The sequence below is a fragment of the Drosophila busckii genome, chromosome 2R (assembly GCF_011750605.1).
Source record: "Drosophila busckii strain San Diego stock center, stock number 13000-0081.31 chromosome 2R, ASM1175060v1, whole genome shotgun sequence".
Taxonomy (NCBI): domain Eukaryota; kingdom Metazoa; phylum Arthropoda; class Insecta; order Diptera; family Drosophilidae; genus Drosophila; species Drosophila busckii.
Genome location: NC_046605.1, coordinates 6,746,043 through 6,772,077, shown reverse-complemented (window position 1 = coordinate 6,772,077; position 26,035 = coordinate 6,746,043). Strand labels below are relative to the sequence as shown.

The 26,035-nt window shown below is 36.9% G+C and overlaps 5 protein-coding genes across 6 annotated transcripts in view; 3 read left to right on the top strand and 2 right to left on the bottom strand.

The window, feature by feature from the left end:
* The first annotated feature begins 2,543 nt into the window (after nucleotides 1–2,543).
* On the top strand, nucleotides 2,544–3,983 carry LOC108595626 (cyclic AMP-dependent transcription factor ATF-2). The gene is made up of 2 exons (XM_017980893.1): nucleotides 2,544–3,448; nucleotides 3,501–3,983. Exons 1-2 carry the CDS (start codon nucleotides 2,608–2,610, stop codon nucleotides 3,611–3,613), a joined length of 954 nt encoding a protein of 317 aa, XP_017836382.1. The 5' UTR covers nucleotides 2,544–2,607; the 3' UTR covers nucleotides 3,614–3,983.
* A 596-nt stretch (nucleotides 3,984–4,579) lies between these two features.
* LOC108595092 (TBC1 domain family member 31) lies at nucleotides 4,580–7,819 on the bottom strand. Its single transcript, XM_017980244.1, has 3 exons — nucleotides 7,490–7,819; nucleotides 7,324–7,440; nucleotides 4,580–7,272 (listed from the first exon to the last, which is right to left on the bottom strand). The coding sequence occupies exons 1-3, from the start codon at nucleotides 7,777–7,779 to the stop codon at nucleotides 4,725–4,727; spliced, it is 2,955 nt and encodes a 984-aa protein (XP_017835733.1). The 5' UTR covers nucleotides 7,780–7,819; the 3' UTR covers nucleotides 4,580–4,724.
* A 132-nt stretch (nucleotides 7,820–7,951) lies between these two features.
* LOC108595684 (leptin receptor gene-related protein) lies at nucleotides 7,952–8,981 on the bottom strand. The gene is made up of 3 exons (XM_017980965.2): nucleotides 8,732–8,981; nucleotides 8,305–8,559; nucleotides 7,952–8,241 (listed from the first exon to the last, which is right to left on the bottom strand). Exons 1-3 carry the CDS (start codon nucleotides 8,747–8,749, stop codon nucleotides 8,125–8,127), a joined length of 390 nt encoding a protein of 129 aa, XP_017836454.1. The 5' UTR covers nucleotides 8,750–8,981; the 3' UTR covers nucleotides 7,952–8,124.
* A 620-nt stretch (nucleotides 8,982–9,601) lies between these two features.
* On the top strand, nucleotides 9,602–13,701 carry LOC108597686 (alkyldihydroxyacetonephosphate synthase). 2 transcript variants are annotated; one of them, XM_017984362.1, is made up of 6 exons: nucleotides 9,602–9,658; nucleotides 10,964–11,143; nucleotides 11,205–11,291; nucleotides 11,750–12,938; nucleotides 12,992–13,096; nucleotides 13,155–13,701. In XM_017984362.1, the coding sequence occupies exons 2-6, from the start codon at nucleotides 10,980–10,982 to the stop codon at nucleotides 13,539–13,541; spliced, it is 1,932 nt and encodes a 643-aa protein (XP_017839851.1). In that variant the 5' UTR covers nucleotides 9,602–9,658; nucleotides 10,964–10,979; the 3' UTR covers nucleotides 13,542–13,701. The 2 variants fall into 2 exon arrangements, with proteins under 2 accessions (XP_017839851.1, XP_017839850.1); XM_017984361.1 differs by having other exon boundaries at nucleotides 9,643–9,658; nucleotides 10,920–11,143.
* Nucleotides 13,702–16,490: 2,789 nt separating this feature from the next.
* Nucleotides 16,491–26,035, top strand: part of LOC108596865 (KN motif and ankyrin repeat domain-containing protein 1) — a 32,199-nt gene continuing 22,654 nt past the window's right edge. Inside the window, exons 1-2 of the mRNA XM_017983017.2 lie at nucleotides 16,491–16,900; nucleotides 18,488–18,808. Of these exons, the coding sequence (XP_017838506.1) occupies nucleotides 18,807–18,808 (2 nt within the window). The 5' untranslated portion in view covers nucleotides 16,491–16,900; nucleotides 18,488–18,806. The remainder of the gene's footprint in view (nucleotides 16,901–18,487; nucleotides 18,809–26,035) is intronic.

Here is a 26,035-nt window from a genome sequence, read left to right as displayed (position 1 = left end):
ACATTGATTTGAAAGGGAGAATACAAGATTAAGTTTATGCATATAGATTATAAACAACTTTCATTGCATCCAGCGACCGTAATCATTATAAGTTATATTATAAAAATTACATGTTAATGATTATATTCTTCAACAGTAATTTACAGCTTCTGTGGTAATTTTAGCTCCGAAATTTTTACATGTACAAGCACTAAAAAGCTATTTTTCAGTACTAATATGTTTTCCTATTTACTTGGAATTTCTATCTATTAACTTCTTTAAAAAACAACCTAGTCTTATCATATTACCTTCATTAGTTTTGCATTTAAATATAACTTTGATATTTTGCATCTTAGCAACTTCAAAAATTAAAGCATTTTTCAATACGCTATTAACTTTTATTATCTTCAAATTTATTTATTTATTTAATGTCAACAGTCGACAGTAAAAGAAACTGCTTACAAAAAATATTCACATTAAATTTAAAAGTCATTTGATAAATTTTGATAAAAAAAAATTTGTAAATTTATAGATAAATAAATTGCAGTTTAAAAGTTTTTTTTATTTTTTTATTCATTTTTATTTATTTATTTATTCCCATTGCAATAAGCGTACGCAACTTAATCTAAGCAGAGTTAAGATTTGTGGTTTGCAAACTTTCTAAGCCTAAAACATTTACTACAAATTGACTAAAAATGTGCAATTTTATCCAATTGTATTAATACTTAGTGTATTCTTTATCTTAGCATTGGCAACTTGTTGGTCATTTACCTTTTGCAGCGGCAGCAACTGCAAGGGAGCGTAAAAAGTTAAAAAAAATGTGTAAGGAAACCGCCGAATTTATGCAAAATGCCCGCTAGGCAAAACAAACAAACTGTCGAGAGAAAAGCCGAAAAAGAGCTGAAATATAAAACAAATGTAGGGCGTTCTAGGAATTTGTATTCAGCCAAAAGGATGTAGCTTGTTATGTTAAGGGACGATTTGCATATTCATGAGGCGTACACTCATGCGGGTCCTGCTAAAGGGTTTGCACATTTTATTTATGCCGTTATGAATTATGACTCAATACAATGCAGACAACTGAGACTACGATATAAACTAGCAGACACTTCAATCAATTGCTTGGCATCCTTAACTGACAACTGAGAACAAGGACAACCTGTAATTTTCAAATCTGGCGCAACAAATGCAAAACTTCAGGTCAGATACTTCAGGATTGAGCAGAAATGGCGCGCTATAAGACGATTGCGCCCTCATGTTGTATTGGCCAAAAGCTTTGAGCCAAGTGTACTTTGAATGCGAGCGGGCACGCCAACTGCAGCGAGAGCGAGCGAGAGCGAGAGAGAAAGAGAGATGTTCACTGGAACGCATGTTCTTTGAAAATTGCCCATAATTATGCGAACGAACTTCAAACTGATTGTTTCTACCGGCAGCAGCCGAGCCAAGTGCTGTCCGAAAAACCGCGTCTGGTGCATGCAACATATAGAGCCCGAGACATAGAGAGCCCAACCAGCCACACATCTCCCCGGAATCGCCCGTTTGCTGCAGTGAAAGAGAATGACTGTAATTACGCATCACTTTTTCTTAATTTTCATGCTCTGATGCTGTGCATCTTCCTCGTCGCTGGCTGCTGCTAGATGTTGCCCACCATTTTGGCTGCTGGGAAGGAGCCGAGCCGTCTTCACCACCACTGAACTTGACCCACAACACAACAAGCGGCCTTTTGTGAGAAATAAATAAGTCTCAGAGTTTTAGAAAATTGCTCGTTGCGTGTGCATGTTTCCAAAAAGCAAAAAAAAAAAAATAAGCAACTTTGAAAACATTTTGCGTGTTTTCTGCTTGATTTTTTTATTGCTTTTGTACTTCCTTCAATGTGAAATCTAATTTAAAAGATACAAAATTTTAAATTATGGGGTTTTCTTTATTGCCCAAAAAATATTTTTGTGGTTCCTTTTTTTGTTTTTGTGGACTCTGATTGCCGCTACGTGCTGTAAAAAATATTCAATGGGCGCGCATGTTTCTTAGCTGCTGCAGCTTATAAACATTGAATAGTTTAAGTGTATTATGATACTGCTAGCATTTTAATTAAAATTATTATTATTAGTTGGCAAAGAGAATTTTAATTTAGACGAACTAAAAGCAGAATATGTGGAAGCGAAGCAACGAGCTCAAAACGTTTTCTATTAATTATTATAAATATTAAAATATAAATACTGTTAAGAAAACAATTGTAAATTGATCCTATTATATATTTATATTTTATATATAATACAATAAAAAGAAAAATCAAAGAAATTACATTGACGGGCTAAAAATAAATATTTAGTTTACAGAAAATAGCGAAATTAGTTAATTTTAAATTTAATTTAAAGCTAAAAATTAATCGTTTGCATTTTCACGTCTTGCAGTTAAAAGCTGTTAAAATTCAAAATAAAACAGCTGTGAGCACTAGGGCTGCAGCAAAGCAAAATTGTGGCGGCCGGCCAATAAGCTGCTGTTGTTAGAGACAGCAATATTTATTTTCATGCTGCACTCTTTGCACCTTGTAGAATTTTTGTAAACAACAAAGCAAATAAGTTTGTTATTGTGTGTGGCTTACATTTAAATGAATTCCAATTGGATGCTACAATGGAACCAGAGCCCGAAGGCAGCATTTCCTTTGCTGACTTTGATTATGGACAGCAAGCAAAGTCAGCCAGCGATATGTCCATAGGAATTAGTGAGAACTTGTTTGCTGCCGATCAGACGCCCACGCCAACGCGTTTGATTAAGAACTGCGATGAGGTGGGGCTGTTCGAGGATCTGCAGCATGTGAATCCATTTGATATTGGATTTCAGCGTGCGGCGGAGCAAAATGCTAAGAAGCTGCCAGCGGCGGAGACAGCAGCAGCAGGAACAGCTGAGACTGATTCGCTGCATACGCCACAGGTTTATGCACTGGAGGGAAGTGCAGCAACAGATGCGCCAATGGCTGAGCCTGTGCCCAATGTGGAGGAGCTGCTGAGAACGCACACAACTGTAGCAGCTGCTGCTGCGCCGCCGCCAACGCCAGTGCAATTAATACAAGTGCAACCGCAACTAATGACTTGGATACCTGTGCAAAAAAAGAAAGAGCTGCCGGCACAAACAGTGCGTCCATACATACTGCCCAAGCCAAGCAGCGCAAGCTTAACGCCCACATCACAGCTGCCCATCAAGGAGCGACTCAAGGCCATACTAAACAACAGCAACAACAACAACAGCAAAAGGCGCAGCTTTGCTGCAACTGCAGCCAAACCCAAGACTGCTCCCAGTCGCAGCGAGGACAGCATCCAACGTCATCGCGCTGCAGCTTCGCGTTATCGCGAGAAAATGCGTGGAGAGCATAAAAACATGCGCGAGCAGAATGCGCAACTGCAGCAGCAGATACGTGAGCTGCGCGAGCGTGTGGCCACATTGGAGCGTGAGCTGCTGCAGCACACCAACAATGGTTAGTTCTGCGTAAGCTTTTATCAGCTATTTGATATATTTTTTAATTGCAGCCGCTGACAATCAAATTCAAATCCCACCCTCTACCATTCATCTGGTAATCAATGTGCCTAAAATGATTGTGCCTACGCCGATATCCAAGCAAAGCAAGGATATAAAAAAGTGACTATTAGTAGTTAGTGTAAGAATTTAAGTTGGCCATATATGTAATACAAACATAGCTATAGTTTAAATATTATATTATCTACAATTAAGTTATGCTTCAAATAAGAACATTTGATGTATAAGATTCAATATAAACAAGCACGTAGACACGTAGCTTCAATGCTTTGAGCACAACCACGTGACTTTGTCTGCTAAGCCAATCTGCTTATCGTTTCTGCCTGCGTAGAGACGTTGACAGCGCTGCTCGCTCGCTCTGCGCTGTAAGCAGCTGCGACTCATCAAGAGCGTCGCTGCTTTGCTGCTGTTTTAATTAGAGCTAGAAACTGATCATGGGAGCTAGACTGCCTACGAGCATCTACCATATTTATGCCTTTATATAAATAATAGAATAGAATGCTCTTATTTGAAAAAATAACTTAATAATACATTTATAGAATAGATTGATAAAAATGTATCCAATAAACATAATTGTAGAACGATTTAATGAACTAATTTTGAATTGAATACATAATTAATTATAGCAGATTAGAACTATTTTATCTCTGAGCTCTTAATCTTAAATTTTCGAATATAACTTTTTACCAGGAAAGCAAAATATATAGGAAAAATATAAGCAAAGAGCTCTAAGGCAAAATGTAAACAACTGTACTAATGTAAGAAGGGAAATCCCTTTTTAATATTTTGTAAATATAATAAGCCTATTAAATATAATAGTTCTCTCTTTTGTAAACACTTTTATAAAATAACTTTTTAACCAAATTGTCAAATAGTCTTTAACTGTGTAAGTTTTTACTAAAAGTAGTTTGCATGATAAACGATTTAGATTAAAAAGAGTTGCAGATTAATAATTTAACGCTTTAAAAATGTTTAATAATTTTTAAAAACATCAATTGTTGTACCTACTTAAATATAATAAAATATATAAAGTAAAAATTCCAGTGCAATAAATTAAAGTTGTCTAGATTTGTTTAATGTTCATATAAAATGTATAATAATGCACAGTTGTTGTTTTTGTAAATTTCTAACGCAATATAAATGTCTGATAAAGACTATCACTAGATTATAGGCAGGTGTTGTTGTTTGAAGGTACAAATCTCTCGTTTTTGGTCAGACTATTCCTCGCTATTTATAATATCGCTAAATTCACGTTGTATTTCGAGTATGGAGCGCTCGATTTCGATGAGCTGCGGCTCCATTGGTATTGAGGTTTCCGAAATGCGCGGCTTTTGCAGATGCTCCAAGGTCATTTCTCTGAGATTGCTTTGCAGCTCATCGCGCTCCTGGCACATTTTCTGTATATTATCATAATATTTTTGGGCAAGCGGTGCGCCAGCGGTTTCGGCGTAGTAACGTTGCGCCAACAGCTCCAGTTCCTGATTGCGTATTTCATCCTCAGCGAAAAGCATTTCTTGATTACGACGCCGACGTTCGCGTTCAATGCTGTGCATAAGCAAGTCAATGTCCTTTTCCATTTCGAGCACACGACGACGCTGCTGCGACTGCTGCAGCTGAGTGATGACCTCGCTTTTGCGCTGACGCACCTCCAGCTGATAGGTGAGCAGCATTTTGCGATGACAGGAAATGCGCTCCTCCTCGGCTTGTATGGTGTCCTGATAGAGTTTTTCCATTTCCTTAAGGCGACGTGTGTGCTCCTCTTGCTTAAGGCCGTTTTCAAGACGTTTTTTGATTTTGAGCTCTTCCAGCTCCAAGTGACGTATGCGCGCATCAATGTCCTGCTGCTGTTTAAGCATCAACAGCTTGCGTTCCTCCTGCTCGCTAATCCATTGACTGGGATAGTTGAGAAATTTGGGATACACACCCTTGGGCACGGGTTCGAATGGCTGCAAAAAACGACGCGGATGCATGGAGGCGTCACATTGGCGCATTAGCTTGCGCGCACGTGACAGCAGCTTGGGCACATCTGTAGCATTTTGCTCGCGAAAGAAATTCTGCACCGCCTGCTTGTCCGGCAGACGCAGCAGCACTTCGCGATGCAGCATATTGTAGGCCACAACAACAAAGATGAGAAAGTAGCTCGGCTCGGTGAGCACATTGTCCCAAAGCATTAGCCACTGCTGCTGCTCCAGCGCTTCGGCAAATGCATTGTGCAGCAGCGACCAGGCATAGTCCTGTGACTTTAGCTCCAGCGATTTGTAGTACTTACAAAGCTGCGCATCATGACACTGCAGCAGATTCTCACACATGGCTAGATAGTTCTCCGGTGGCAGCGGATAGAATTCAAAGTAAAGCTGAAAATGATTTAGCAGCAGCGTCATCATAAGCTCGAAAATCACCAGCGAATGCTTGGGCAGCTGCTTAACAAACGGATACAGCAAATGTGGCATAAACTCAGCATAGCCAAACACTTTGCACCAGTGCGCAAGGCAGCTCCACACCTTGATAACACCACGTCGTGGCAGCTCTTTGTTAATCTTCTTGCACTGCTGCTTGACTACAGCAGGCTGGCCAAGCTTTAGCAGCGCTTGAAACTGCGCGCCATTGCTTGGCAGCTGCAGCAGCGTGCTCCATATAATAAAGCGATACTTTTCCGGATAGCAGCCATACTCGCGCAGCATTGCCTCCAAGCGCTCACGCTTCAGCAGCTGCCGCAGCTCGTGCTGCATGCCGCCTATGCTACGCAGCGGCAGCTTGGGCTGCTTTATAGCCGCACGCACTTGACTGATGCACTGCGTTTGCGCTTGCAGCGCATTGTAAAGTCGACAAGTGGACCAAACATTCACCTCGCCGCATTTGGACAGCACGCTTAGCAGCTTGCCATCGCGACTCAAGCTCAAGCTGCTTGCCACTGGCTGCTGCACTATCAACTTGTGCGCTGTTTGCTCCAAATCCAACATTATAACCGCACCACGCGCTGTTATGCCAAACAGTATGCGCTCCTTTGGCTGTGGCAGCAGCAGCAGCTGCTTAAGCGTAAAATCTCGCAGGCGATACAGACGCTCCAGCTCCAAGCTCGCAGCGCTTAGCAGCAGCAAATAGCCATCGAGTGTGCTAAAGCACAACTTATTGCCATTTGGCGTAAAGCTATAAGCCAGCAGCTTGCCATCTGCAAAGTTATGATCCTGGCAATCAAAATTAAGCTCCAATGTGTCCGCTTCCTCATCGCTGTCATCCGAACCGCGCAGCTCAAACTCTGCTATGCGCTTCTCTGCACTCTGCAGACGCAGCTTACGCTGCAGCGCTTTGATGGGCTGCGCAATGCGCACAACTTGCAGCGTATGTGATGACCAAACATGCAGCGCATCATTGGTAAAGCATGTAAAGAACTGATCCGTATTGGGCATATAGGCAGCCAGCTTAAGCGAGTAGCGCGACTGATCAAACTCCAGTTGATGCGACACCTGCAGCGTCTTTAGATTCAGCAGCTTTGACTCGGCGCCATAGCGCAGCAGCATATTGGTAGCTGTGCAGCTTTGTATACGATTTCCCCAGCTTATTTGCTCAATTGCAGCATTGCCCACATCATTGCGTCTGTTCACCAGCGAGTGCTCCACATGCACTACAAATATTTGACCCAATTTGTTAGCCACCAAATACTCATTGCGATTCAGTGGTGAAGCCATCAACTGTGTTGCCTGTGGCAAACGCAGTCCAAGACGCCAATAGCGCTTGCTAACAAAGTCAAATATAAAAATGTTGCCACTAAAAGCAAAAATAGGTTAGACACATTCAATTTCCTAATTTGCAGCTTACCGCTTATCAATAACCAGCAGCTTATTGCTCAGCTCATTAAAGCAGCTGGCAGCAATGCGTATGCGCTGCTGTTGTCCTTGCTCATCCTTCACCGTATGATGCACCGTTAATATATTGCTAAGTACAAACAATTAGTCTACGTTTTGTTTAAAATTTAAAGCCTTACCCCACGCCTGTTTTAAGCTCAAAAGGATATTTAACCATTGGCTCCACACCTGTTATAGTAGCTTGTGGTTTTGTTATCCTTGGACTTGCACTAGCTCTAGCTGCTGCTACTTCTTGCTCTTCTTCTTCTTGTATACGAAAATTTGAATATAAACTTTCTACATCGCTATCCATATCCATTTCCAGCTCTGTATATCCTTCCCAATCCGTATCATTTTCTTGCTCTTCTTCTCTTTCGCCTTCATCTTCAAAATCTGCATTGCTTTTGCTATTTTCGGCAGCTGCTGCCATCGCTTGCTATAATTTTCAAAATAACAATTTTTTTTTGTTAGCGATGGACTTACCGCAGCCTCAACATTGGATGACAGTGTGTTGCGCACACAGCGCGCACTTTACCAACACTACACCACACTTAATAAGCAATTTCAAAATTGTTTTTTATTAATCAATATGCTATTTGTTATTATGTTTCATTGACTGATATTTTTATTACACATTATTCATTAATTTCGTTTCTTTAAATACGTGTGAGATTTGACTGCTGTGTCTGCATTTAAAACAAAACTGCTGCTTAGCACTAAAACTGCTTTTTGAATTTTCGATTATATAGTTAAGCTGCACTACATGGCAGAGATCCTAGAACATGCCACCGTATGGCGCATCGAAGCCTTCATCTCGCATGGCATAGCCAAACATAGTGGAGTAATTAATAACGTTGCTAATAAGCGTTAAGGTGCAGGCCGTCCAGGTTATCTAAAAGGCAAATAAAGTTGTATAGACAAAACAAAACGTTGCTTATAGTTGTAAGAAACTTACAACTGCCGAATGAGCCAGCACTATGGGTAGAGCAAAAGCACTGAGTACCATTCCGGCGGTAAGGAAGAGCGCAAATTCAGTTTTGGGATTAGTTTCGTTGCCAGGCGTAGTGCGCTTTGCTATAAACACTGGCAGCACCGACAACACATAGAAGATGAGCACAAAGAATGGATAAAATATCTTTGGTGTGGGCACGGCACAGGCCAATATCAGAAATGTCATGCCCAGACACGAAAGAAATGCACAGATAATCAAACTGCAAAAGCAAAACAAAAAATTAGCTTTAGCTAATACAAGTGCATGGAGCGGGTGGCAAACTTACGCTGTGGTTTGTGGGTGGTTTTAATTTGCAGTCAAGTGAGGTTAGCGCGCATAAAAATAAAATTTATATCATTATTAATAGTTAATAATTTTATTTTAACGCATTACCTTTCATAGCAGCCATTGTATTTGTTTATAACTTTTCTTTGTTGTTGTCGTCTAAATGAGTCACAGTGTTTATCTCTATGTTACAAAAGCTCAACGCTTTATACCCAAAACGTTTTAATTGTGGCCCGCACTGTTAATTCTTGTTTGCACTTTATAGTTTGCACTTAATTTTAGTATTTACTGCTAAAATGTGTAATTTTGCAAAACGAAAACATAAGTCACACAACTGATACTGTTCATAGAGTTGCCACACTTTGGGCTGCGCAATAAATTAGCACATATCATCCACAATACTTATCGGCACAGAGCTAATTGCGCTAGCTTACAACAGATGGCGCTTGTAGGCAAGGCCGTTGAGCTTTAAAGTAGTTTCAAGCACATTATAAAAAAAAAACGTAATAAACAGTGGGCCTTATAAATATCACCTAATGGTTATGCAGTAAATATTTGTTTTGCACTTCCACATCGCGTAACGTTAGACGTTAAAGTAAATAACGAATGCTAACGAAGGAAGTGGAAATTAAGCGATTCAGGCTGTAACTGACGTTACATCTTATGCCCAAATGCAAAGTAAGATATGTTAAAATGTACAAAGACTTTAACCCCAACAATAACAACCACAACAACAAAATTGTAAACGTAGTGCGAAAATTCAACAAATAGCGCCCACTTTTCGTTTCGAGTTCGGGCTTTTGACAAATTTACACTTTAAGCAATTGTAAAATTGTATAGCAATGTGTAAATAAGCATTTAACAAACAAAAACTGTTTGGTTTTGTAGCTTTTGTTTTCGCAAGAGACCACATAAAGTTTTTAACAAATTTGCATTTGCCTTTTCCACACTTTTAGTTTTGTTTCAAATGTCGCGCGCTGCAGTTGAAACTTTCGAGCAGAAAGCAGCAACGAATATCGAAAAATAATTTAATGTGAGCTTTTGTGTTATTAATTAGCAAAAGCAGTATTCAATTATATAGTTAATTAACCACAACAAACAATAAATGACACTAGATCAATATGCATAAAACATTAACATGCAGCTGCTAAATTTCCCGAGCGTTTTAAACACTACGTAATACTTAAGTATTCTCTTTAGATATGTAAATGGGTCGCTCCAAGTGCCAAGCCTTAAAATTAGCGGGGTGTAGCCCACAGTTTACTATAATTTAAACCACCTGTCGCCGTAACAAAAGTTTCCTACTATGTGCGTGACTCAAACATCCCTAGCAAGGATAATCACACAATGAGAGGCGCTCACAAAGTTGCAGAGCGCTTGAAATTCGAAAATGAGCGTAGCGCTTAATGCTTTTGAGTCCAAATACTTTTTTTTATTATTATTTTATGAGCTCATTTCGGTTGCTATTCCAAATTCCAAATTGTAGTTCATTCCTTTTTGCCTTTGCCTTTAGCGCCAGACTTTGTTTTCGTCTTCTTGGCTGTCTTCTCTTTGGGCGCCATTATAGGACTAATATCGATAGTAGAAGGAGCTACTTCTTCTTCTGTCTTTGCTGCGGCTGCTGTGGATTTTTTGCTGCTTTTGGATGCACCGATCTTTTTAAAACCCGGCATTTTGTAGAATTTTTAAATGAATTTTATGCGGAATTTGAAATTTTGTCAAAACGAAATGTGTTTATAGCTCGAAATTTTGTTTTTAAATGAACAAACACAAATGTATTTGATAAAAGCGACATAAATTTGCTTGAAATAAAACATGGTTTGCCTTGTTGATGTTTATTTTCGATAATTCGAAGTGCTCACTCGCCCAGCTCGTTTCACCCCCGGTACAGCCCTCTCTTTATTATTAATAAGTGCGCATGTGCGCTCTGATTTTTTTTTTTTTTATTTCTCTGTTGTTTTTGGGGGGCTGTTGGTTTGCCTATTCGAGTTCTCTTGCCGCAGTTGTGTTCGAGAAGCGCGTGCGGTAGCTGCCACCAAAAAAGTATTTTAGTCAATTTTTTGTAGAATATTTCCTATTTGTATTTAAGTTTAGTTAGAACTTAAATTAGCAAATCTATAGTACACTTAACTTAATTTAAAAGGCTCGTTACAAGTTGCACTTCAATTGACGTTTACTTAGCTGGCGACGAAATTACAAAACAAAAAAACCGAAAATAAGGAAAACATATTATTGATTTTTGTCGTTCTGCCTGTGTTTGTTTTTTTGTAAATATTTGCCGCTATTAACAACAGTGCTGTGTGCAATTTTAAGCTAAAAGAACTTAATTCAAAACTAGCGACAATAATCATCCAATGGCAGCCAAACCTCAACGCAATACGGTGACCACACAAATCCCCGAGCAGCCACCAACTCTACCCACCTCATCAACGTCGGCAGCGCCGTCGGCAGAGGGCAGTTCGCTGTCGCTAGACACGCGCCTCTGTCAAAGCGTCAAGAGCGTGATACCAAAGAAGCGGCAAGTTTGAATATAGTAAAGAATTCAGTTCTTATATTTAATTCATGTATTTCTATTGCAGCCAGGAGGCACTCAAGTGGTATGGCTGGGGCTACAACGATGCACAGTTCTATGAGCAAAATAGAACCATCTGCTTTAAAGGTGACAAGTGAGTAAACCCTTAGGTTCCATTTTAACTAATGGGGGAGTCGTACTTGACTCTTGAATAGAGCAGAAGCAGAACTTAAAGTGGTCTTTGAGCTCATTAGTTTTAGCACGTGTAACTAATAGGGAATTACAAATTAATTTCGAATAGAGGACTGTGTATTGATAGTGCAGAAAAGGAAGTGATAGTGGCATTTGCTAGAAATCTCTTACGACCTTTTTCACATAAATAAAACTTAAAGTTAAGTTACCCTAAGGTTCAAATTTTTCCCAACCTACTTTTAGGAAGAGGAATAATAGCGGTCCATGAAATATTTGGCATTATTAAATAAAATGATTAACTGACGACAGATATTTTAGCTACTAGAATTTGAAAGCCATAGAGTTCAAATTGTTTTAAATTCTTTTTGGAATATCTTCCGTAAGCAAGCAGAAACTAATTGAATTTATTCTCCATTCCAGATACCCTCTGGGCGGCTGTCAGCTGCCTTCGTTTACGAAGTGGGTGCAGCAAAAGTTCGATGTGAGCTTGGATGGCGACAAGTCATATCCGCAGATGCCGCAGACGTTTCCGCAGCCAAATCTGAATGCTGAATTCCTCAGCGAGCTGCGTGAGAACACCAAGGTGGAGAATTCGCTGGAGGGCGTGGATCGTTTGGTGCGTTGCCATGGACAAACGCTCAGCGATATCTACAATCTGTGGTACAACAAATTCCAACGCATACCCGATCTGGTGGTGTGGCCCAGCTGCCACGATGAGGTGGTGCAGCTGGTGCAGTTGGCCAACAAGCATAATGTGATGCTGCTGCCATTTGGTGGCGGCACTAGCGTCTCTGGTTCGATGACATGTCCGCAGCAGGAGCAGCGCATGATATGCGTGGTGGATACGTCGCAGATGAATCGACTGCTCTGGCTGAATCGTGAGAATCTAACGGTGTGCTTTGAGTCTGGCGTTGTGGGTCAGGATCTGGAGCGTGTGCTGCGCGAGCATGGACTAACGGTGGGTCACGAGCCGGACTCGTATGAGTTCAGCACGCTGGGCGGTTGGGTGGCCACGCGCGCCTCCGGCATGAAGAAGAATGTGTATGGAAATATTGAGGATCTGGTGGTGCGAGTGCGCATGGTGACCGCTAATGGCACCTTGGAGCGCGATTGCAGTGCGCCGCGTGTAAGTTGCGGTCCGGACTTTAATCACATTATACTCGGCTCGGAGGGCACGCTGGGCATTATAACGGAGGTGGTGCTAAAGGTGCGTCCACTGCCGGCGGTGCAGCGCTATGGTTCGCTGGTGTTTCCCGACTTTGAGCAGGGTGTGCTCTTTATGCGCGAAGTGGCGCGTCGACGTTGTCAGCCCGCCTCGGTGCGGCTGATGGACAATGAACAGTTCATATTCGGGCAATCGCTGAAGCCCGAGAAGAGCTGGCTGGCCAGCTGTCTGGACGTCATTAAGCAGCGCTACGTGACCAGCTGGAAGGGCATCGATCTGGCGCACATATGCGCAGCGACGCTGCTGTTCGAGGGTGAGGAACAGGAGGTGGCACGTCAGCAGGCGCTGATCAATGAAATTGCAGCACGCTACAAAGGATTTCCGGCAGGTGGACAGAATGGCGAGCGCGGCTACGTATTTACCTTTGTTATTGCTTACATTAGGGTGAGTTGAGCTGACTATATAGCGATTCTAATAATCATTGGTTTGCCTTGCAGGACTTTGCACTTTATCAGGGCATTGTCGCCGAGTCCTTTGAGACCTCAGTGCCTTGGGATCGCTGCAGTTTGCTCTGTCGCTGTGTCAAGCAGCGCGTTGTTACGGTTAGTCCCAAATCCCAAGCTACGCTTCAGACTTTCCACTAACTTCTTATGCTTGCAGGAATGCCAGAGACATCACATAACCCACTTTACCATCTCGTGTCGTGTCACCCAGACTTACGATGCCGGCGCCTGCATCTATTTCTACTTTGGCTTTCGCTCGCTGGACATGTCCAATGCCGTGCATGTGTTTGAGGCCATTGAGCATTGTGCTCGCGATGAAATCCTCGCCTGCGGTGGCTCCTTATCGCATCATCATGGCGTTGGCAAAATTCGCAGCCATTGGTATCGCAATGCGGTGACCGAAACGGGCGCCAATCTCTACGCCGCCGCCAAGCAGCATTTGGATCCGCGCAATATTTTCGCAGCGGGCAATTTATTGCCGCCACCCCAGGAGCAGCAGCAGCAGCAGCTGGAGTCGCAAACCAAAGCCAAATCCAAACTCTAGACACATTCCCACAGACGCCACTTGCAGCACTTCATACTAGTTCAAATCTATTGCTCCTACTACTGTTCTTCAGTTGCTATTCAGTTCTTTTGTCGTCGGTCTCAAGTTTTGTATATGGGTTTTCGATTTTTGATAAATAAATGGATTATTTGTAAATGCAGCCTTGACTGTGAACTTGAATAGACTCTGTCTGCGGTCTTGTCGCTCCATCACTTGCTGGTGGTCTCTCCCGCTTTTTGATTGGTTTGTGGCCTGCGGCTAAAGCAGCAAAGGCAAATGACTTTGACTTTGACTGTCGTTGTCAGTAACAGTCTCGACAGCATATATAGTGCTCTACTAATAGATGAGGATCGAAGTCTTGTAAACTTTATGCAAAAAATTCGTATATTGAAAAATTAACATTTTGACTTAAACTCGCTTATCACCAATAGAAATATTATAACGAACTTCTATATTCTCGATATAGTTTTAGTTAACATTCATTTATATATAATCAGCTTAATTTTATTGTATTATTTTGCTTAATGTTTTGTTCAATTAAATTTGTTATATCGCTTCATAGTTTTTAGCTAAAAAACTTTAATATTTTAATTTAAATTGTAGCTAAATTAAAGAATATCAGGCTCAGTAAAAAGCAAATTCTTCTACCTTAGTCTTACAATTAGTAACTGAAATATTGAGAATGTGCTAGCGTATAGAATTTTTGGAATCAACACATAAGAAGTTGCTTATATGGAATGAATAATGTATATATCAATAGTTAAAACTAATTTATTGTTTTTGCATAAATACCTGTTGCATTAACTTTTTATAACATTCGAAAGGTTTCATCTGAAAATATTTGCAAAATTTAAGTTAATTTATTTATTTATCATGCTTAAGGTGTCAATAATAATTATTATAAATTCTGCAATTTAATATATGCGATCCACTAAGAGCAGCTATCTAAATTTGCTATTCTTATGCACATTAGAGGCAAGTTTAATGATAATTTGAGCAACTTCTTGTGGCATGTGCGTGCCTAGGCCATTATCAAACTGACTGACTGACCGATCAGTGATCTCTTTCAACAGCGATCGTTGGGCTGTCGTTTGAGGCCAGCGGCGGCGGCAGCGGCAGCGGCTGTTGTCGTTGCAAGCCAGGAGATCAAATGTCATCAAGTTGTCAACTTCGTTAGCATGCCCATGGCAAAGCAGCAACTAAAACAACAACAACAACAACGAAGACTTGCAAATCTCTTGTAGCTTGGTCCTCGTTAATGCCAATGGGGGCAGGCAGCTTCTTATTGATGATGCTCAGTGTGGTGTTGTTGCCTTGGCTTGTCTTGTTACCGCGACCAAGAGCCAAGCGCCTTGAGACACGCACACACACACACATGCTTAGACACACACACACACACACATACAGAGACGCATGCCACAAGCCTATAAATAAAGATTAAAATCGCAACTAAGCCTGGCTTGAGTCTTTCTCTGTCGCAAAGTCTTCTCTGCTGCCTTTTTACGAAAATTGTCAGCAATTAACCCACAGGTCAGACTGCGTCCTAAACACACGTATGTACATATATGTATTCCTGTTCAGTCGTGTGATTTATGCCTGAATGTGCCTTAAAGTCAAACATAATCAAAACTGGCAAATTTATGCTCAACACTTCCAAAATTTTTAAACCAGCGTCTCTCGCTTTCTACGTTTTGCTGTTTGTTTTGATGAAAAACTTCTTCTTGGTATTCAAAAAATACTTTAGCCAGGCTACATGATCTACCTGTGCACTCATTAGCATAGCTGTGTGTGTGTGTGCGTGAGGAAAGTGAGAGGAACTGTTCTCTAGCGTAGCTGCCCATCAACCCTAAGCGAGAAGTCGTGTACAGCTTAGTCATATAATTTATAACTCTGCTGTTCATGTGAGTTGGCTTTGCTTTAAATCTTATGCTCATTCATTATACAGTAAACATGCTATAAAAGCAACATGTAAGTAAAGTTGCTCATATAACATTTTACTAACTAAAAAAGGTGTGTGAATTGTTTAATCAGTTTAAAGACTTAAGTCTTATAAGTTTTAAAATATTGTCATTTTATTAGTGAAACTATTTTAATAAAATTGTTTTAAAATAAGTAAGATAACATTAGATGTAATTCCTATTTCCTAAGCTTTTTCTTAGGTTAATTTTTTAATGCAATTGATACTCTTGGCTTTGTTTTCAATTTTATATGAATGAAGAAAAATTAAGAGTAATAATGTGTTTTTTCCAATGCTTCGAACTCTCAATATATTAAATTATTTATATACATGCATTTTATTAATTTTGCACATTTAATTTAAAATATTTATGTATTTGAATTATTTTCTAATTATTCTTTATGTTTGAATTATATACATTTTATTTTGTCTTTATAACATTTGATATAAAATATTTATGTATGTATTTGAATGAATTTTAAATACTTTTTTATAATTATTTTAATTTTTTCATTTAAATAAAATAAATAATAATAGCGCTGTTTGTATAGAAACTTTTGAAATTAAAGTATATGCTTATAATTTTAAGGTTGCGTGTATAGAGTGTTTACTGTAGCCATAAGCAGAGTCAATTCAAATGCATAATTGCAGCCAAAACAATGAAAGTTCGGCTATGCTGAATTGCATTTAAAAGCTAATCAATCATTCAACATTCTATTTTGTGACTTCAATATTTCAATAATAATTATATTTTTTACAGTGTAGCTTAATCGTTTGTTGGCATGCACAGGTAAGTGAGCAAACCAGGCATTAACCCATTGAAGCCAACGTCACGTAGCTGCCTATAATGGCGCTCAGCTGACGCCGACAGCGCAGCAGCTGCGCTTCAAGTCACAACTGTAGCTCTGTTGTTGTCTCGACTGCGCACCTGGCGCTCAGTTGTGGGCAGCAGCGCGGCCAGCTAACAACACAAAACGCAGCAGCGGAGCTTAGAACAAACGGTGAAGTTAAAGAGAACGCAAAAGTGAGAGAGGGCAAGTGTGTGTGTGTGTGTGTAAATGTGAGAGCGTTGCTAGGAAATGCCATTTCGGAGTAAGTGAGGGTGAGCGAGAGTAAGAGAGAGAGATCGTGATCTGTGGAGACCGCCTGGCCTGCAATTTCTCGTCGCCTGGCTGCAGTTTCATTTCGTGCGCGCTGCTTGCAACATCAACAAACGTTGAAAGTCTCGAATTCGTCGTCGGTTGCGTATTTCGATATTTTATTTCGGTTCTGTGTGTGGGAAAAAAATATGCGCGCAATGAAATGTCAGTCGCATTAGCTGGTAAACGTTTTGGCGCTTTGTAATTGGCGGCAGCTGCTTTTGTGCGTCGTTTTTGGAGCAGTCAGCAACAAGTGCACACAGGTGGGTTAGTCAGCAAATTATAAAGAAAAGCAGCAAAGCATAAAGCGCATTAAAAGTGCATTAAAAAAAACTTATGGCAGCTGCAATGATTCGTTAGAAAAGTTATAATTAAAAAGCATGCGCTGTCAGCTTGAAGAAGATGCCGCAGTCATGATTCTAGCCTAGACTAGCGCTACAGCTAGAGCTGTTGTTAATGTATTCAAAATGACACTTGAAAAATATAAACAACCCACGCTATAGTTGGCTGGCTTATAAGAACTTTACGAGCTGTCCATAAGAAATGGCAAATTGCAAAAGAAATAAATTCGGAGTACAAGTATCTTGACCAACGTCAATCTTTTAGCCACCAACGCAACACAAAGCTAAAAAAAACAATTTATGGCTGCCTTTGTGTGGGTTGCATTAGCCGCGTTGAAAACAAAATTCTAGAAAATGCGTGACATAAATTCCTTAAAAAAACTTTAATTGCTGTTATTAAAAAATTCAAGAAATATTTGCTTAACTAACCTTCAATAAATTTTTAAAAATAAAGCGCTAAGTTTCAAAGAGTTCAAGCCGCTATGCTCATAAAATAAATAAAATAATTCAAATGCCTTATTGTTATTAAATTATTAAATACAAAAAATTATATTGTTCAAAATTTTTTAAAATAAAGCGCTAAATAAATTTCAAGAAGTTAAAGTCGCTAAGCCAATTAAAAAATTTAGCAAATATTTGCTCTAATAAAATAATTATAAATATGAAGTTCAAATAAGATTTCAATCAGTTTAAGTTGTTAAGTTAAGTTGACGCAAATAAAAATTTTAGCAAATATTTGTTTAAGCCAAATAATTATAAATATTAAATTCAAATAAGCTTCAAATAATTTTTGCCGCTTTGCCTTATTATTAATTAAAAAACTATGTAATATTTGCTTATGCCCAATCTTGATCAACATTTTTTTTAAGTAAAGCATTTGAAATAAATTTCAAGTAGTTAATGTTGCTAAGCTTTAATGCTATAAAATTATAAATTATAAATAATAAATTCAAATAAGATTTCAATCAGTTTAAGCCGCATCAAGAAATATTTTCCTTGTTCAATTGTGAAAAATAATGTTTGAAATACATTTCAAGTAGTTAAAGTTGCTAATGCTTATGCCTAAAGTAATTATAAATTATAAATATAAAATTCAAATAAGATTTCAAATAGCTTAAGCCGCATTGCTTAAATGTTATTAATAAAAATTTAAGAAATATTTGCTTATGCCCAATCTTGATCAAGATTGGAAATAAATTTGAAGTAGTTAAAGCTGCTAAGCTTTGATGCCATATAAATTATAAATATGAAATTCAAATTCATAAAGAAATATTTGCCTATGTCTAACCTTGTTAAAAACAAAGCGTTATGTTTGGAAATAAGTTTTCATTCAGTTTTAATGCTTTAATGTTATGCATGCTCACGTCTTTGGATTCATGAGCTGCTGCCACATACGTTAAAGTAATTTATGTAATAGCGGCTTGAACTGCTCATCAAGTTGGCATTAGACAATTGTTAGTAACATGAGCTACAGTCTTAACAACAACAGCAAACATTTTTACATTACAGTGAACAGCAGCAAAACAACAAAAGCTGAGGCAGGGGCAAATGCAGTCCAAGGCGTCACTTAATTAACATGCAACTGGCAACTGGCAAGCGACGACGTCAGGCTGTTAAAAAGTGCAAACAACAATAATAACAACAACAACAACAACAACTTTAACGTTGTCGTCAAGCTGTCTAATAATAAAGTTGAGCAAAAAGATGCGCTGGAGCAATTTTAAGCCCTGCAGCTGTTAATTAAAGCGTCGCAACACCAGCAGCAGCAACAATTGCTACAAATAACGACAATTGCAATTGCAACATCAGCAGCTGCAACAACAACAAAATGTAAGTAGTACTTTCTTTCAATACTGTCAACTGTGGCTGTGTCTGTGGCTTGGACTTTCTAAGCCAGTTGCCAATTTGGTACAACAGTTTTGGCCAACAGCAGGCAAGACTGGCTTGTTGCAAACTCGCTGCTTGCCACAATTGTTTGGGGACCTCTCTCAGTCGCGTGTTTGACACAAATGCCGCGCATAGTTTTGAAGGTAGCTGCGCCTTATGGTCAAAACAACAGCATTTTATATACATTAACACACACACACACACACACACACACACACACATGCATACATACATGCTTGCGTAAATATGGACTGCGATTGCTTCCTGTGCTGATTGCATTTTAATAGGCTTAAAGATACTTTGACTGCTGCTTTGGCTGTTTGGCTTAAGTAGCCCCAACGCAGCAAAATAATAATAAACAAAATGTGTGGCACGCAAACAATTCCAAAGAGGCACACAAAGCGCCGCTTCAAGCAACAGATCGCGTGTCTTAACCATGGTTCGGAGCTTAAGCTGCAGCTTGTAGTACATAAAAAGTATCTTTTATAGATTTGTTATTACGAAAACTTAAAAGTTGATTTTTTTCTGAATATAAAGTACACAGCGAGAAAAGCACACAGCTAGTGAAAAGTTTCAGTTTAAAATTAAATAAATACATAAATTTTTATAGAATTTAAATTTAAAGTGTTAACTAATTTTGAATGTCGTTTTGCTAGTTCTATTTCGAAATTTGTATCTAGTGTTTTATTTAAAAATAAATATTAAATGCAAAAGACAATCGATAACGCACATCTATCGATATCGATATTTCAAGACAGTTAAATATACATTTTCTGTACTAATCATCATTCTATGATAAAAAATAAATAAATTATTTATCATTCTATAATGAAAAATAAATATATTAAATTATTTGTATCTATAAATTTTATTTTCAATTTAATAAATTAATAGATAATTCTTTAAGCTGTTGATTTTGATTAATTTATAAATTAAATATAATTTTGATTGAGCATAATATTATATTTTTATTTAAAAAATTGCATAGCAAGATTTTTATAAAAAAATAATTTATAAGAAATATTATATTAAGCTCATTGTACCATTAAATTTTATTTGAAATTTAATAAATTAATAGAAAATTCTTTAAGTTAAATTACCATTGATTAAATCATAGATATAAGTAATTATATATTTTGATTTTAAAAATTGTTTGTCAGGTTTTTTTTTTAAAATTAATTTATTATAAATATTATAGGCAGACAAAGCTTAAAACTCATTGTTTGATTGGCAGTTTTTTCTACTAGCGCTTATATTTTTTTTAATAACATTTTTGTTTACAATTTGTCGCCGGCACATTCAAAGATTTTGTTGTTGTTCGCTATTGTTTATTTTTAAGTTTACAATTTATGGGTTTCTGGGTTTGCTTTAAGTGCTTGAAGCTTATTAATTCACATCATTCATAGACAATTTGCCACGCCCATGGGGTATGCTTGACCCTCAATCGGTAGTATTTGCACCCAAAGTGAACTTGGCTAACAAAGTAAACAAACGTAAAATAACAAAAAATATCAAGACATGATGCCGCTTGAACATTAAATGTTAGACAGTGCAAAAAGGCCATAATAATAAACTTAAATAGACACAGCAGCAGCAATAACAAAAAAAAATGTCTACACAACTAAAAACAAAAACAACTTAAAACTTAATGCGAACAAATTTGCGCGCTAGTCAAGACTACAACAATAATTGCAGCGACAGCAGCAACAACAACAACAACACTAAGAGCATTGCCAACAAGTTTTTATGCATTTTTCGTGGTCAATATTTGTTGTTGTGGTAGCTACTGCTAGTGACAGTCATTAGCCAAAATTTAAACACCTTTTTTTTTTCGTGCAGCAGCCAAGTTTGTAGTGAAAATCAAAAACAATGTTTTAAACTACAACGAAGTAAAGTTAAACGCTAGTTTCGAACATAAATGCGGTAGCTTGTTGAATTATTTATAACAACTTTATAACAGAGCGTTGTAAAAGATACTAAAAAATAAAAAAAAAATCATTTAAAGTTTGTTGCTTAACATTAGGCAGCAACTTTTCACTATTCATTAAGCAAACAGTGCAAATAATTATATAAAAAAAATATAAATATGTATAAAAATTTAAAAATATAAAAAAAAATTAACACAGATACGAAGTGCTATAAATATTTATAATTTTTTGTTTTGTCATATTAAATTTAATATTTAATACTAACTATTTTAGTTCAAGAAATAGCTAATTATATAATTCTTTTTTTTAACTTATTAAATCATTTGTAAATTGTGAAACTCTAAATTATTTTCATAAATCATTTGTTTTTTAATTTCAAATTCCTGTTGCTTGATTTGTTTTTTAAATCATTTGCACAATTCTTGTTCTATTAATAATCAATGATTAATATATATGAATTTTAATTTTGTACAATAATAATGCTTCGATTAAAACCATAATTCATAATTAAGCCATGTATAATGATTTTATATTCATTTATTCCTAAACTTTAATACATAAATTCATACGAATTGAAATACATATATTCCATAGCAGTTATTTATGTATAACTAAACTCAGCTATATAACGTAGTTAGTATTGAGAACAAAAGCACAAAGTAAAGTCAATTATAAGTCAAAAATTTGAATACAATTGCATTTTATTAACCTTTTATTCTCTTAAAAAAATAGTTAACCACTTGTGTTTGAGTTTTAAGTGTCTATCAAAAAACGTTTATGGGCACTCAGGTTGTACTTTTTTAAAACACACACGTTTTATTATTTTTGAAGTTATCAATTAAGAGAAATCTAAAATGCATTTCTAAGCTGCTACCAGGAAAACAACAACAGCGGATCATACAAAAAACTTGCGCGAGTCGTGTCAAAAAAATAGCTTTGTATTTTTTTGGGCTCTGTTTTTTTTTATTATTATCAGTTGTGGGTATTGTTTGAACGATTTGTTTGAATTTTGCCGACTGGCGACGATTGGTAACTGAAGCTGAAAGATGCTTTTCCCTTTAGCTTGTCTGGGTTTTGTATTTTTTTTGTTGTGGTTTGGCATTTTATCCAGTCACGCTGCAAGTTATTTGCGTCGTGCTAAAGAAGTTCTGGGCTCTCTTCACTGGCATAATAAATGCCAGCCGGTTCCATCAGCAACAATTTCAATGCTTGCAGGCAAAGCATAAGAAAAAAACTGCTTGAGTTTGCAGTTTTGCTTGGTAAGCGAAGCTTCAATTTTTGATTTATGTGGCAAAAAGATTGCAGCAGTTTGAGTTAAGTTTATACGCTATGTGAGGCATTTAGATAGATTGATATGCCAGCTATGGAAAGGTAGAGTATTTGCTTAACTGGCAGTTTGCATATATAACGCATATATATATGCACTTGTTGCATGCTCTGATATCTTGTGGGAAAGTTGGCAGCTGTTGAAAGTGTTCAATCTGCCTGCTAAGCTCATTACGCATGCAGCAGCTGTGCTCAGATTTTTTTTGGCAAGTAATTCAATTGCTTTGGACCTTGGAGACAACTTCCGCTGCTACAAAGTTAATAACAAAAACAAGCCAATTGTCAGCAGCAGACACTTGCCAACTGGTTTGCTATTGTACATTGTGGCCTGGCACTTGTAGCCATCAGCTTAATGTCCAATTATCAAAATGTGGCCACATTGAATTGCTTTTGTTCATTGTTCGCTCTCATAACTGAGTAATGACATAATTATTATGCCTAAGGGCAATTCATTTAAAACTTTTCTCTATTTCTCAACAGGTTTGCAAATTGTCAACATTCCAGTTCATTATTTACACTCCACATAGTTTGTTACTTTTAACGCGTTTTAACATTCAATATATTTATTTATGACTAAGACGACTTTGAAGTTTGTTTACAGCTTGTACCACCAAAATATTTGCATATTTTTATGAAGCGTTAGAAGCATTCCATGTTCAAAAACTTGAACCGAACTGCGACGCAACATAAATCCAATAAAAAAAAAACAATTTCGAATTTAACTCTGATTTAGTTGATATTTTAAATGCGCTCACGACTGGCTCGTTAAAATGCAAAAAATAAAGGCAACGCAAATTCATTATATTTTGAGACCAGGTAAATAAAAATGTACATGCGGTCTTCTAAGTTAGGCAAATGTCAGAAGAAGGTGTGGTAGACTCCATAAAAAATATATAATGTTATTAAAAATATACATATATCTTCATATTATATATTCATCAAACTAGCGGAGTCTGGCTATAGCCATATCGGTCTGTATAAGCGCCCAGATTTCAGTAACTTGCCATTTACGTTCACGTATTTAATATATAATCGACCAATTTTAGTTTATATTAATAATAATTTTAATATTAAATTCCCTTTGAATTTAAACTGAAGCCAACAAAATTTGTTTTCATTTAATAGTATTTTTTTTTTAATTTTATAACCCATAAATGGCTTATAATTTATTAATGCAAAAAGTTAATTTTAATAAAAGACAAGGTTGATTTAGATTTTTGATTATTATTATTATATTTTTATGCTGTGTTTGCTTGGCTTGTTTTATTCTGTATTGGGTCTTGTAATGTCGTTTGTGCGCGACTTTTACCATTTTTGCATTTAGTGTTTGTTGTCGGCTTTCGTCTTTCATGGCAAAATATTTGCGATTTACTTTCACCAGAGCGGCGCATTGCATTTGAAATTCAATTACGAAACACAATACACACGCCCAGGTCTTAAAAGTCGCCCCAACTTATCGTCGGCCTGCAATCGATGCACACAGTCGAGCGTTAATGTTTATTAATTGAAAGCAGCAAAATAAAATATAAACTGAGCTTAAAGTTACCCTAATAACAATATAAAAAAATAAATAAATAAAATAAAATTTTTGGCAAATTCATTGTCAAGTTTAAGCTAAAAATTTATGAAGTTAACTAAGCAATTTATAGTTTTTTTTAAATTATTTATTTTAGTAGAAAAATAAATAAATAAAACAAATTTTTTGGCAAATTCATTGTCAAGTTTAAGCTAAAAATTTATGCAGCTAACTAAACAATTTATAGTTTTTTTTAATTATTTATTTTAGTAGAAAAATAAAAAAATAAAACAATTTTTTTGGCAAATTCATTGTCAAGTTTAAGCTAAAAATTTATGAAGCTAACTAAACAATATAAATGAAATATAAGAAATAAATAAACAAAACTTTGCTTTTAATGACGCTCGGCTCGCTTCTAAGCATTTATATTTATTTAATTTTATTTTATTTATTTCTTATGCTCATTCTGCATAAGAAATAAATAAAATAAAATTTTTGACAAATTCATTGTTTTAGTTAAAAATGCATGAAGCTGTTTAGGTTGCTATATATTTTATATTTTTTTAAATTATATATGTTCGTTATATCAAACTGCATCACATTGTTGAGCTGACTAAACCTGCGAGCTTCGTCGCTACATTGGCATTGGCATATGCAAATTACTTATACGCCCCGTACACACTCAAATGTCGATTCCGTTTTAAAGCTCTCTAATCACCATTGCCCACTTACAATTAGCGCTTTGCACACACAGCTTGCAACAAAATGCTTTTGTAATGATGCAATTGATTTACGAATTTTAAAATGCAAAGATCAAGATAACGCTGAAATTATAGCTCAAGCTATGACTTTGAGTGGGTGGTCAGGTCAAGCGATGATCATGACAAAGCTGATAAAGCCACAAGTTGTAGCTTGTAATCAACTGCTGCTGCCAAAAAAAAAAACAGAAAAAAGAGACAACGCTTTGGCTATAACATAATTTACGGCTGGCCTTGCTTGGTAGCCGCCGTTGGCGTTTGTATCTTGTGCATCGCATCTTGTATCTGAGCGGACCGCATGGGGCGGCAGGCAGGAAATTTGTTAGCCTGTCATAGGCAGCGGCGAAGCGCATAAATTATGAGTGGGGCACACGCTATGTTTATCGATAGGCAAAATTGCAAAAAGCAACAGGCGAAAGTGTCGAACGCTGGTTCTAGGAAACAATTTCAACAAAAGTGCCCACGGCAACAATTTCATTTATAATTAATTTCGCCGTCTAGACAATGTTAGACAACTCGAAATAGTTCTCAGCCCCGAACCTGTGACAGGTGCTGATTGAAATGACCCACAAAATAAAGCACTACAGAGTTTTTTGTTTATCTAAACACAATCCAAACACTTTTTTATCAAATTTTCACATACAATGTTTTAGTCAAAAAGATCTTTGATGGCATCGACAGCGTCGTTCTGTAATTTAAATGTTTGTATTGCTTAAATTTCTTTAACATTATTGCAATTTACTTACAACTTTATCACATATATCATCCCATAGATTTGCTTCCACTTCCGCCGCATTCATTGCCATAATTATGGCTATGGGCATTAATATATATGCATAGTTCATCTTGTGATTTTTAATTGTTGCTGCTGCTGCTGCTGCTTATTTTAGACTGACTGTTCACAGCGCTTTGATAAGCGCCTTGTTTATTTGCAAATTAAATACGCAGTGCGTTTTAGTTTAATTTGTCTACGACTTGCTTAATGCTCTGCTTTAATTAATTTATTTTATGTTGCTTAGCTTAAGTCATAGCCTACTTTAGTCAGAGTATGCGCCATAATTATCTTATTGACTTTTATTTTGCTACAGATTACAAAGTTCAAAGCAGCAATTTTGTTAAAAAGCAAACGAATTAATTTAATCAGCAGCACAAATTTTGGGCTTTTAATTTTAATAAATAGACTGCTAAATGCGCTTTCTAGTTTATATATTTGTATGTAAATTTATAATAATTTTTTTTAGAATTAATGATAATATTTCTAACAAATATTTGTGAAATATTCAACATATTTGCTTCTAGTTATAATGTAACTTTATTTATTTTTGAACAATAATGTGAAATAAGTACTGATTGATTAAGTATTAAGCTGTGATAATATTGTTATCAAATATATAAAAGCTTTTACTAATTTCTAGTTTGTATATAATTTATTCTGTTTTATATTGTGCACTTTTGTATTAATAACAAAATTCCTAATAAAGCGTATTGTATTTATTTGTGTGTTTCAACTGCAGCGCTGTTTCTTGCGCTTGCTGTGCATAAAATCAATTTTTTAATGTCTGTATGCTAAATGCATTAAAATCAAAATCTAAATTATTAATGACTTGCTTATGCAGCTGTCAGTTCACAACGCTGTTTCAAC